The 13,696-nt window shown below is 38.4% G+C and overlaps 1 protein-coding gene across 1 annotated transcript; it reads left to right on the top strand.

Moving 5' to 3' along the window:
* The first annotated feature begins 4,306 nt into the window (after positions 1-4,306).
* LOC138870342 (uncharacterized) lies at positions 4,307-5,876 on the top strand. The gene is made up of 2 exons (XM_070148139.1): positions 4,307-4,949; positions 5,275-5,876. Exons 1-2 carry the CDS (start codon positions 4,307-4,309, stop codon positions 5,874-5,876), a joined length of 1,245 nt encoding a protein of 414 aa, XP_070004240.1.
* The last annotated feature ends 7,820 nt before the right edge of the window (positions 5,877-13,696 follow it).

Below are 13,696 nucleotides of genomic sequence, written 5' to 3'. Positions count from 1 at the left end.
GAGTGTAGTATCAGCACAACCGACCCCATATGCTGGTAAGTGCTTAGCCTAACCTCGGCGAAGTAGTGATGAGGCTAGGACTAGACTACCAAATAAACCTGTGTAGTTATATAATATACAGCAAAAAGTAAAGCAGGAATAAACAAGTAAATATGGGAGGGGGAAACATGCTGCGGGGGTATACCAGTAATAACCATAAATCTAGAGTAACAGTCTAAGGGCAACTTAGGATTCACAGCGAACAAAAGAAACTAATATCCAAAATAAACACGCTTGTATCAATAATTGTTGCGGCGCGCAACCCGATCCACATATAATATTGTTGCGGCGTGCAACCCGATCCATATTAATATTGTTGCGGCGTGCAACCCAATCCATATATAACATTGTTGCGGCGTGCAACCCGATCCACATATAATATTGTTACGGCGTGCAACCCGATCCATATATAATGTTGTTGCGATGTGCAACCCGATCCATATATAATATTGTTGCGGCGTGCAACACGATCCACATATAATATTGTTGCGGCATGCAACCCGATCCATATATAATATTGTTGCGGCGTGCAACTCGATCCACATATAATATTGTTGCAGCGTGCAACCCGATCCATATATAATATTGTCAACAATCATAACAAGAGTCCCGACAAGGGATAAATAAGGTCTACACTATCCCGGCAAGGGAGAAACCGCTATAACCAAACTTGTTACAACAACTAACTACCTCAGCTACAACCAAACTTGTTGTAACACCTAACTACCTCAGCTATAACCAAACTTGTTCCAACATCTAACTACCACAGCTATAACCAAACTTGTTACAACACCTAACTACCACAGCTATAACCATAATCCTTACCCAACACAAAGAATCATCAACCCAAGCATCCGTAATATCAATTAATAACACAATACAAGAGAACCACAACTCAACAATAGCCTAGCAAGGGGGCAACATAATGATCTTTTCGCTTTCTCACTTTCACTTCACATTTCATTTCACAACTCGAGCCAATGCTCTAGAGTTTCAATTATCACTTATACTTTCACAATTCGTTATACAACTGGAGCCAACGCTCTTCAATATTCATAGGTCACAATTCTTCCACAACTTTATACAACAAATAGAAATCTTCGCCAAGGCATTAATAATACAACGAAATCATGAAAATCACAATATAAGACTCACAGTCAAGCTTGACACCAACGTATAGATATTCGTGACCATGTCTATACGTTGTACTCAACAAGAAGCAAATAGCAAATAGGACACCACTCCTAATCCCTTAAGCTAAGGTTAGACCAAACACTTTCCTCAAACTTTCACGGCCAACTCAAGCCTCAGACGCCGCCTTCCCTTTCGAATTCGGCTCCAAATCAATTGTATCTATACATAATCGACTTCAGAACATCAATAAACGCTAAACAATCCAATTCTAATGCTTAATTGTAGCTTTCTAATCATTCTTCCCAAAAAGTCAAAAATTGACCCCGGGCCCGCTTGGTCAAAACACGAGGTTCGGACCAAAACCCGATCACCCATTCACCCACGAGCCCAAATATATAATTTATTTTCAAATCCAACGCCAAAACGAGGTCAAATTCCCGAATAATCAAAAAGCCCTAACTCTACCCAAATCCCTAATTTTCTACCCTTAATCACATGTTTTAGGCCTAGAAATCTAGTGGGTGTTGATAAAAATGGAAGAAAACAAGTTAAAGATTACTTACCCAAGAGGTTATGGTGAAGAAGTTCTTCAAAAATCGCCCAAGAGGTGTGGAGAAGATGAAGTTTGTGAAAAATAATGAAAATCCCGTAATGTGTTCTGTTTTTGGAACTTAAAATAAGTGGGCAAAATTACTCATCACGTTTGCGACAGGTCCATCGCGTTCGCGATGGGTTAGGCATGCTAGGCCTTCGAGTTCGCGGAATACGGCTCGCATTCGCGGAAAAATGACCCATCGAGCCTTCGCGTTCGCATTACCAGACCCGCGTTCGCGAAGGGCATTCGCATAGGTTAAATGCCCCACCCCCTGCCCAGCTCAATTAGCCTTCGCGTTCGTGTTACCAGACCCGCTTTCGCGAAGGCAAGACTCCCCAATGCATCGCGTTCGCGACCTGGGTTACGCGTTCATGTAGAAGGAATTTCCTTCAGCATAATTAACACATCGCGTTCGCGAGGTCCATCCAGCGAACGCGAAGAAGAAAGCATCAATACACCATATCAGCTGTTTTCTGCAACTTTTCTTAAGTCCAAACTTTCTGAAACACACCCGAGCCCTCGGGGCTCCTAACCAAACATATGTACTAACTCAATAACATCATCATACGAACTTATCCGTGCGATCAAATCACCAAAATAACCTCAATAACAACGAATTAAACCTCAAAATCAAAGAATTTTTCTCAAACTTCTTAAAACATCATCTTTGGCAATTTGGGTCCGAATCACGTCAAATGACATTCGTTTTTCACCAAATTCCACAGAACTGTCTTAAACCATATATAAGACCTGTACCTGGCACCATAACCAAAATACGGGCCCGATACCAACACGTTCTAATCAAATTCATTTCAAATTCCTTTAAACAAATTTCAGAAAATAATTTTCTTTAAAAATTCATTTTTTGGGCTTGGGACCTCGGAATTCGATTCCAGGCATACGCCCAAGTCCCATATTTTTCTACAGACCCTCTGGGACCGTCACATCACAGGTCCGAGTCCGTTTACCCAAACCGTTGACCAAAGTCAAATTAACTCATTTTATAGTCAAAACTTATTATTTTTCATAGATTTTCATATTTAGGCTTTCCGGCTATGCGTACGGACTACGCACGCAAATTGAGGTGATGCTAATTGAGGTTTTCAAGGCCTCGGAACACAGAATTCAATTTTAAAAGCAAGTGATGACCTTTTGGGTCATCACATAATGTAAATTGGTTATTTTACTTAGATATTTTAATGAATATGGATCTTTTATTATTAAGATTCATATTATTCACTTAAAAATGGATAACCAATAGATTTTATCTGCCGATTAATCAATTTTTTATCCATGTTAAATATGATCATGTCGAATAATTTATCCATTTTTGTATTACTCATTTTCGATCCGCTTATATTCAACCCGACCCACCCGTTTTCTATCCCTACATCTGGTGTTTGGATAACCATTGTATTGGGAAAAATTAAGTTTATTTATGGAATTTATTATAAGATGACACGTCATGACACGTGGACTAGTCAAAGGAGGATAGTTGACGAAGAATAATCAAAGAGGCACGAGCTTCAACATGCACGGGTAGATATTCAAGAAAAAGTAAGAGAGATAGATGCTCGATCCTCTTTATGATGGAAGGGAATGAATCTGATAGTAAATAAGGTATAGATACGTACTACTGGGCATTAAATACTGAAAACGTTAAGGAATCTATATTAAATCAAATATGATTACTGATAGTAACGTTACAATAAATGTCATTAAATGTCATTAATTATCAATAATGGCACTATTATGGTAAAAACAAAACGTATTACCTAGAAATAGCTATAAAAGGAGAAGATTGATCATTTGTAAGGACACGAAATACTATTGGAATACATTGATTTACTTTGCGTTCAACTATTATTTCTCAATTATTCTTATTTCTATTTGATTATCAGTAACCAGAGTTCTTCTAACATAAGCTTTGACCAAAATCCCTATTTTTGGTTAAATAAATTGGTTCCGTTACAAGGAATCTGATAATCGTTTACTTTCTTAATCAATTCTTTCATCCAAAAACCTACCATGTCGAATAACAACAACAACAACCAACAAGATCCTCAACATCAGGAGAATAATGCGGGTGACAAGACCCCACTTCCCTTACCGCATGATTTACAACGTCAGTCGCGAGAAGGAACTCTAGATGGCTCTGAAACAAATAATGGGATTGCGAACCAAAATGGATTTGAGGTAAATCAAAATACTGGATTTGCGAACGAGCAAGCACTCGATGGTGCTCTGAAGAATCTAACTGCTCAACAAGTTAGTAATGCTCTTCGGGTTTTTACCAACCAGTTGCCAGTTGCGCCATCAACGCCAACTCCGAATCAGAATACTTTGGAAAACCCACGTTCTAGGCTGGTTCATTCAGGCACTGGTGGAACTCCAAGCGAGTCTCGTGATGGCGAACCAGGTAACATAGTTAATTCTGATTTACAAAGTTTAGTTCTAACCCTGCAGAAGCAGCTCAAGGATTAAAGCGACCACATAGAACAAATACCTGGAGTACCACCTGTAATCAAAGGAATTGACATGGATAAATACTCACAACAACCATGGAAGCCTAGTTCTGCTCTGGTGTCAATACCAAAGAAGTTCAAGATGCCCGATATTCCAAAGTATGATGGCACAACTAATCCACGAGACCACGTGACTGCATTCACAACTGGTGTGAAAGGCAATGATTTAACCAAACAAGAAATCGAATCAGTATTGGTCAAGAAATTTGGTGAAACACTCACCAAGGGAGCATTGATATGGTATTCTCTCTTACCCGAAAATTCTATAAATTCTTTTGCTGAGCTTGCAGACTCATTTATTAAAGCGCATTCGGGAGCTCAAAAAGTCAAAAAAAGAATGGAAGATATTTTCAAAATCAAGCAAGGAGATTTAGAGTTGCTTAGAGAGTTCGTGGATAGGTTCCAGCGTGAAAGAATGACGCTACCACGCGTACCTGATAACTGGGCAGCTATGGCTTTCATCAGTAATTTGAATGAGAAAAGCTCAGAAACCACGAGACTACTCAAGGAAAGTCTGCGTGAATTTCCAGCAACAACCTGGAATGACGTTTACAACAGATACAGCACGAAGCTAAGGATAGAAGAAGATACTATCTCCCGATCTCAAAAAGAGGAGAAGGTGAGTTCAAGACGTGTAGAAATCGAAAAAAGGTCCGGTAAAAATAGATACGAACCATATATGGGCCCAGCAGATAAAGACTCACGATTAAAGTAGGACAATTCAAGGTATGATCATAGATCAAGGAATAGAGAGTCAGGCTCATCATCGAGGTTTGGAAACGATCGAAACACGCGAGAGACGCGAGATGATGATAGAAACTTGAAGGCAAGATTTGGCGATTACAATTTTAATGTCAGCATTTCAGAGTTAGTAGTCGTATTAAGAAGCATGGGTGATAAGGTGCGGTGACCAAAAGAAATGAGATCAAATCCAAATAGACTGGTGTGAATTTCACAACGATCATGGTCATAAAATAGCAGATTGTAGATTGCTACAAGGAGAAGTCGACCATCTATTGAAACAAGGGTATCTTACTGAATTATTTAGTGAAAAAGGTAAGCAAGCATACATGAAGAATAGGCAGGATCCCCCTAAACCTCCTTCTCCAAAACGGACCATTAATGTTATAAGCGGGGGCGAGGAAATCAATGGCGTAACATATACGACGACCAATAAAGTTTCTAAAGTTACAATTATCCACGGGAAACGGGTCGGACATGTTCTGGAGGAAGAAAGTATTATATATGATGATGCAGATGCGGACGACGTGTTAACTCCACACAATTATGCACTGGTAATCTCTCTACTTGTACATGATACTAATGTGAAACGAGTTTTGATTGATCCAGGTAGTTCTGTGAACATTATTTTGCTAAAAGTACTAAGCAAGATGCAAGCTGAAGATAAGCTAGTACCTAAGGCACATACAAGGGGAGGTAACACTTATAACATTCGCAGAAAGGGTGGTCAAAGATATGAAATTTCAAGTGGTAGAGATGGAAATGGCTTACAATATGATTCTCGAGAGACCGTGGATCCACGAAATGGATGTTGTTCCATCTATCTTACATCAAGTTATTAAATTCCCATCACCATGGGGAATACGTCAAATCCATGGGGATCAACAGACTTCTAGGAGCATCAATTCTGTAGCAGTCAAGTACAAAAAAGGAAGAAAGTTAGCAATTACATAATCCAGTTGAGGATACCACGGCACAAGCCTCAACTGAACAAGGACAGACAGATGTGGACTCAAGACTTGATTCCATTCAAGAACCAGAAAAAAATAAAAATATTAAAATAACAATTGAAGAACTGGAGGATATAGAGTTATTTGCACAATGGCCTGAAAGGAAAGTCTACATTGGGGCCAACTTAAGCCACGACAGAAAGGTGAGTTGAATGAATTTTTAAAAACTAACGTGGATTGTTTCGCCTGGTCCATTCTGATATGACAAGAACACTCCCGGAAGTAATGACTCACAAGTTAAATGAATATCCATCGTATCCGCCAGTCAAGCAAAAGAAGAGAAAGCAGGGGACTTTCAAAAATCAGGTGATTCAAGATGAGGTTCAAAAACTATTAAAAATCGGGTCTATCCACGAGGTAAAGTATCCTAATTGGTTAGCCAATATTGTGGTAGTACCGAAAAAGAACGGCAAATGGCGAGTTTTTGTAGATTACACCGACCTTAACAAAACATGTCCTAAAGATTCTTTTCCATTACCACATATAGATCAACTGATTGATGCTACTGCAGGACATGAATTGTTAAGCTTTTTAGATGCGCATTCAGGTTACAATCAGATCAAAATGGATCCTCTAGATGAAGAAAAAATTTCATTTATAACAGATAGGGGGACTTACTATTATAAAGTAATGCCCTTTGGTCTCAAAAATGCCGGTGCCACATATCAAAGATTGGTGACCAAAATGTTCCAAGCATTTAGGAAAAACTATGGAAGTCTACATAGATGATATGCTTGTCAAATCTCAACAATCAGGAGATCATATATCGCATTTGACTGATACATTTCAGATCTTATGAAAATTCAATATGAAGTTAAATCCCGAGAAATGTGCATTCGGCGTTTCATCAGGTAAGCTTTTGGGTTTCCTTGTTTCTAACCGTGGTATTAAAGTAAATCCCGCATAGATTAAAGCTATTGAAGAAATTCCTGACATGCTTACAAATAAGAAAGAGGTGCAGAAACTAACGGGAAGAATTGCAGCCTTGGGAAGATTTATTTCCAAGTCATCAGAAAAATATTTTAAATTCTTTTCGGCTCTTAAAAAGCAAGACCAGTTCGAATGGTCAGAAGAGTGACAACAAGTGCTCAAAAACCTAAAGGCATACCTGTCAAACCCACCGTTTCTTGCAAAACCAAAGGTCGGAGAAAGGTTACTTATTTATTTAGTTGTTTTAGAAGTAGCGGTAAGTGCTATTTTAGTTCGTGAAGACCAAGGTAAATAGTCTCCAATTTATTATTTTAGCAAATCATTATTAGATGTGGATACGCGGTATCCCTAATTAGAAAAGCTTGCACTTGTATTGATCATGGCATCTAGAAAACTAAGGCCTTATTTTCAATGGCACCCTATTTCTGTAGTAACTGCTTATCCATTGCGTAATATATTACATAAACATGAGTTATCAGGTAGGTTAGCCAAGTGGACCATAGAATTGAGTGAATACGACATCACATATCAATCTAGAACTGCTATAAAATCTCAGGTGTTAGCAGATATTTTGGTTGATTTTAGCCATGGGATACAATTAGAAGCTGAAAAGGAACTACATGTGTTTAATGGGTCTAATTCGGGAATTTGGACCTTATTTACTGATGGCTCGTCTAATGTGAAGGGGCAGATTTAGGAATTGTTTTGGTATCACCTACGGGTGAAACCATTCGACAAGCCATAAATGTCATCCTATAACTAACAATGAGGCAGAGTATGAAGCTGTGATTGTAGGTTTAGAACTGGCATGTGAACTTGGTATTAATCAGATTATAATCAAAAGCTATTCGCAGCTCGTATTTAATCAAATGCTGGGGACTTATACAGCCAGGGAAGCACGAATGCAACAGTACTTAGAGAAGGTACGAGATCTGATTAGGCAATTTCAAACCTGGAAAGTTACGTAGATACCAAGAGATGAAAATGTCGAGGTAGACGCCCTAGCCAATCTCACATCCGCGACGGACGTGACGAGCAATGAAAATGCTTCTGTAATCTATTTATTTCATTCAGTTCTTGATCCTGACAAAAATGAGGTAAATTTCAATAACATAACCTGGGATTGGAGGAACGAGATTGTCACTTTATTGCAGTATGGAACCATCCCTGAAGACAAGAAAAAGGCTCTCGCACTTCATAAAAAGGCTGCTCGGTACTGTTTAAAGCAAGGCAACCTTTATCAAAAAAATGTTTGGTGGTCCCTTAGCAAGATGCCTCGGGACTTCTCAAACGGAATATGTAATGAGAGAGATACACGAGGGGCATTGTAGAAATCACGCAGGAGGAAGATCACTGGTAAGAACCATGATTAGAGCAGGCTATTATTGGCCTAAAATGGAAGAAGAAGCGGAAAATTTCATTGCTAAATGTGATAAGTGCCAAAGATATGGTAATAACATGCATAGACCTACGGAGTTGCTACATCCGGTCATTGCACTGTGGCCTTTTATATAATGGGGGATGGACATTGTGGGTCCACTACCACAAGCAAAAGGCAAGGTAAAAGTTTTTCTTGTACTCACTGACTACTTTACTAAATCGGTAGAAGCAGGAGAATTTAAACAGGTACAAGAAAAAGAAGTCAGAGATTTCATTTGGCAAAATACTATATGTCGATTCGGTGTACCAAAGGAAATCGTGTGTGATAATGGCCCGCAATTTATAGGCGCACAAATCACAGAATTTTTTCAAAGTTGGCAGATTAAAAGGTTACCTCAACACCTTATCATCCGGTGGGTAATGGGCAAGCTGAATCGACAAATAAAGTCATTATCAACAATTTGAAGAAACGATTGGAAGAATCCAAAGGTAATTGGTCAGAATTGCTACCTGGTGTTTTATGGGCATACCGCACTACAGAAAAAACAAGTACGGGTGAAACACCATTCTTATTGGTGTACGGAGCTGAAGCCCTAATTCCAGTTGAGATAGGGGAGCCAAGAACGAGGTATACACAAGCGTCAGAGGAATCCAATGAAGAAGAAATGCGCATAAACCTTGATTTACTTGAAGGAAAACGAAGCTGCATTAATAAGACGGGTTAAGCAAGGCAAATAGATGATAGGCAAAAAGCTAACCCGTACTAAATGATGAATCACGACCTGCAAGGCACGTGAAATAAATTAAATTTTTGGTCTAGGGTTACAATTATTCTGATAGAAATTGAGACGGGTTAAGCAATCTACATCCATAATCGTATCTCCGAGTCTCGTATGTTTTATTCCTTTTCAGGAAAAGGACCAAATAAGAGGAGTAATCAAGTGCTCGAGACTTCATACTTCAAAGCTCAAACACTTGGGGGCTATATAATATACATAGACATATGTATAAAGAAGGCAAAGAAGATTGGGAAATAATCAAAGTTCAAGCCTGAAAAGTTTACTCATGGAATGAGTCAAGTGCAGAGCAAAGTTACGAGCTAATGCCAAAGAACAACCTTATCATAGTTAGGTTAAAGGCAATGTACTAAAACGGGTTATAAATAAAAACCTTGTATTTTATTCTTTTTTTAAATCTGTTGTAAGGGAAACAGTTACGAAAAAGTTATAGAAGTTATTTAAACACATGTAACGTGTTATTTAAAACTTGCCAAAATTATTTCAAGAAACATGTGTATTCTTATTTCTTTTGTCGTATATTTACACCATTATGAAGTTGACACGTCTTCTTCATTAAGTGTCGAATATAAAAAGGGTCCTCTTTTATAAAATTCATGATTGATTTAAACATTCATGAAGTTAAAAATGCATTTTGCAAAATAAAAGTACAAATTATTGAATAAGTCCTTAAATATAAAGGCAAGAATGAGCGAAACAGAAATTCAAAAATAACTACGAAAACTTCTTAATATTAGAAAGTTTAGACCAAGTATGAACTTAGTCATAAACTAAGAGTTATTTATACAAAACGCCCCGAAAAAGGTCTGGGGACTTGATGTTTTCAACAAACCCTCAAATGAGACCAAGGGTTATAACCACATTCCACTAAAGAAAGATAAAAAGAGGAGTCACATATCATAAACTTGTCACTGAGGAGTTGAAAAAGGAACCAAAGCAGGGTCATCAGCAGCAGTAGGCTCAACTTGACTTGAAGGAATTGGAACACTCAGTACCTAGATCATCTTCAAGATTTCTAGAAGTTTCAGCCACGGGAGAGGGAAAGTCTTGGCTCTGCTGAGTCTTTTCAATGATTTCTCTTATTTTAACTAACTCAGCTTCCAAATTAAAATTCTCTTGGCTAACTTATACAAGGGTATCATGGCGAGTATTTAAAAACGCCCAACTCACTTCAATTGCGGTTTTATCCTCAAGAATCTCGTAATATTTCTCCCATTCAGTAATTTCACTTTTGAGCTTCTCATTCTCAGCCAAGGCAGAATCGTAAGAAGTTTGAAGAGAAGCATGTGAACTTTCTAAGGAACAAAACTTATTAGAAGATTCCCGGAGGTCTTCTTGAGTCTGAGTCATAGTTTACACAAGTTCACCGGCATACGCTTCTTTCACACTTAAGAGAGCCTTCAACTCTCTGATTTCTTCACTAGCCTTGGAGAGTTGCTCAGAAAAAGAAGTTTCGAGAAGATTCTTGTCTTTACCAGCTTGATTTGAGGAAGCTCTTTCAACCGCCAATTTCGAAGTTAAAACCCTCAACTGTTGCTCTAAGGTGCACTTGTTCTCTTCTAACATTTCTATATCAATTTGAAAGCTTTCATATTGTTCTCTCCAGTTGTCTGCTTCAACTTGATACTCATGCATTAATTGCTCCGTGTGATAAACCCTCTTCATCATTTCCGTACCAACGAGGTTGATCTAAAAAAAGGAAAAGGTAAGAACCTTAATAAAAAGGAGTAGCAGATCCTTAAAAAGAAATACCTTTAAAGATAATTGTATTATGTCGTTCATACAAGTTAAAGAGTTGTGGCTCTCAAGCTTGGCTCTATCAATTGGACCAATCAGGGGTTTCTCAAAAGATTACCATCGGCAGGGACCTTGATGATGACCTATTTCATAGCTCCACTTCCACTTGAGGAACCAACTTCAGTGTGTTGCATAGTTATGGGAAGAACTGTATAAGGAGTCAAAATAACCTGGGGCGGAGCAGCAACGATAACAGTCACGGAAGATAGAGAAGATGTCATAGGGATAGACATGGGAAAAGAAGCAAGGGGCACTTCATCAGAAACTGGACCCAAATTTTCATTATCGGACCCAAAAGCAAAAAGTTGATCAACGAAATCATGAGCAGCCGCGGGAGTATCATCATCGGAAATCACCAACGAGGCTTCAACAGGCTCGGTGGAAGGAATCGAACGAGGGGAAGATGCTTCATCATCTGAAATAATGCATCTTCTAGCTCGTGGCCTTTTTATCAGAGAACCCCCATCTTGTTCTTCCTCCTCCTCAGAGTCTTGATCAACAATAGCTTTCCTTTTCGATGAAGAACCCAAAATTATATCTTGGGCTCTTTCCAAAGAAATTCTGGAAACTACAACGGCCTCAGCACTCATGCCTCGAATAGGAAACCTAAGGGTCAAGGTAATATTCAAAAGAAAGAAGTAAACAGAAATGCAAAAGATATAAGTGAAAGAAGCACTTACCGTAAGTTTTCACTTTCCAACCAAACCGATGAGAAAGGTTTTTCCAGGGCCTATCGCCCATTGGAGCAACATTTAATAGCTTTCCTACCCAACCACGGAAGTTGGGAATTTCATCAACAACTCCCTTGGTTGCTGAAAAAGAAAAGGAAGTTAAAATGATGGCCATCAAAATTGAGAAAAATGTACGAGAAAGTTATTAAGAAGAAAACTTACGTGCAAAATTCCACTTCTCAAGGAAGGGAACATTCTCTTTACCCACTAATCCAACAGTGGGGGCAGCAACGAACCTGGCATACCGGCCATGGTCTTTATCGCCTTTTGGACTGACCAGAACTCTTTTGCTTCTTGCCACTAAAGTAAAGATTCCTTGGCGAAAGAGTTTGGGAGAATAGAGATGGATTAAATGAAAAAATGTAAAAGGTATACCAGCCATGTTGGCCAAATGCCTCAAGCAAGCAACATCCCTCCACACGATGGGGCCAATTTGTCCCAAGCAAACATTGAAAAAGCGACAAAATTCAAGGATAACAGGGTCAATAGCAGGTTTGAAACCCAACGTGAAAGAGTATGTATAAACAAAAGAAAACCCAGTTAAGTAAGAAGTGATTCTTTGGTTCGCATTAGGATTATAATGGGGAAGTCATGACTCCAATGGCAATCTCTACGAACTACAGAAATCAAACCTTCAGTTATCTGAGTCGGGTAGATGTCAGCACGATTTAATGAAAACAGTTTGTTTCTGATGGATTCTCTATCATTGTAGAAAGATAATTCCACAGGAACAATTTCATCCACTAAAGGTTCACGAGGAGGTTCAGTGGGTTCTTTAGTTCTAGAACCCCTAGTCCTAGAAGGTGGAGTAGAGCTCGATGAAGGAATATAGGGACCTCTTGATGAAGAAGACCCTAAGCTACGATGCCTTCCCCTTCTTCTACTTCTAATAGGAGCAAGAAGAAGGTTGCCAACAATGGGGACTCTCCGAGGGTTAGGGTTTGAAGAAGACATAGTAGTACGAGGAAGAAGAAAATTAGAATTGAATACTCTAAACTTTTGTGAAAAAGACAAAGGTAAAAAGTTATATTTATAATCAGAAGCAACCTTCAAAGGAAAAGGCGCAATGATGGAAACGTCATAATGAGAACTATCGTTTCGCAATTGGTGAAGTCGTAAAAAAGCCTTAAAAGACGCTGAAAGGTTACAGAACGAACCAGGAGACGCCACGTGTCAAGGACATTAAATAGAAGTGACAGATGAAGCATCAGTTCCAGGGAAGAATTAATGGCGGCAAATATTTCCGCTTTAATGAGATACACTTCCCAGATATTCTATTGATGAATAAATGGCAAGTTGAGGGACTATCTGTATTGGGAAAAATTAAGTTTATATATGGAATTTATTATAAGATGACACGTTATGACACGTGGACCAGTCAAAGGAGGATAGGAGACGAAGAATAATCAAAAAGGCACGAGCTTCAACAAGCACGAGTAGATATTCAGGAAAAAGCAAGAGAGATAGACGCTCGAACCTCTTTATGATGGAAGAGAATAAATCTGATAGTAAATAAGGTATAGATACGTACTACTGGGCATTAAATACGGAAACGTTAAGGAATCTATATTAAATCAAATATGATTACTGATTGTAACGTTACAATAAATGTCATTAAATATCATTAATTATCAACAATGACACTATTATGGTAAAAACAAAACGTATTACCTAGAAATAGCTATAAAAGGAGAAGATTGATCATTTGTAAGGACACGAAATACTATTGGAATACATTGATTTACTTTGCGTTCAACTATTATTTCTCAATTATTCTTATTTTTATTTGATTATCAGTAATCCGAGTTCTTCTAACATAAGCTTTGACCGAAATCCCTACTTTTTGTTAAACAACCATGCCATACTATAGGTAAACGATTCCACCTCACCCTCTCCACACATACAAAAAGAAAAAACAGACAGCAATTGGAATCTCAAAATTTGGTGGTTATTGCCTGAATTGGATGGTTCGGAATCTTTAAATTGTTGCTACACCTTTTAAAGAAAGACCAGGGAT

Source organism: Nicotiana sylvestris, chromosome 6 (genome assembly GCF_000393655.2).
Source record: "Nicotiana sylvestris chromosome 6, ASM39365v2, whole genome shotgun sequence".
NCBI lineage: Eukaryota > Viridiplantae > Streptophyta > Magnoliopsida > Solanales > Solanaceae > Nicotiana > Nicotiana sylvestris.
This window is presented reverse-complemented; position numbering and strand designations above follow the sequence as displayed.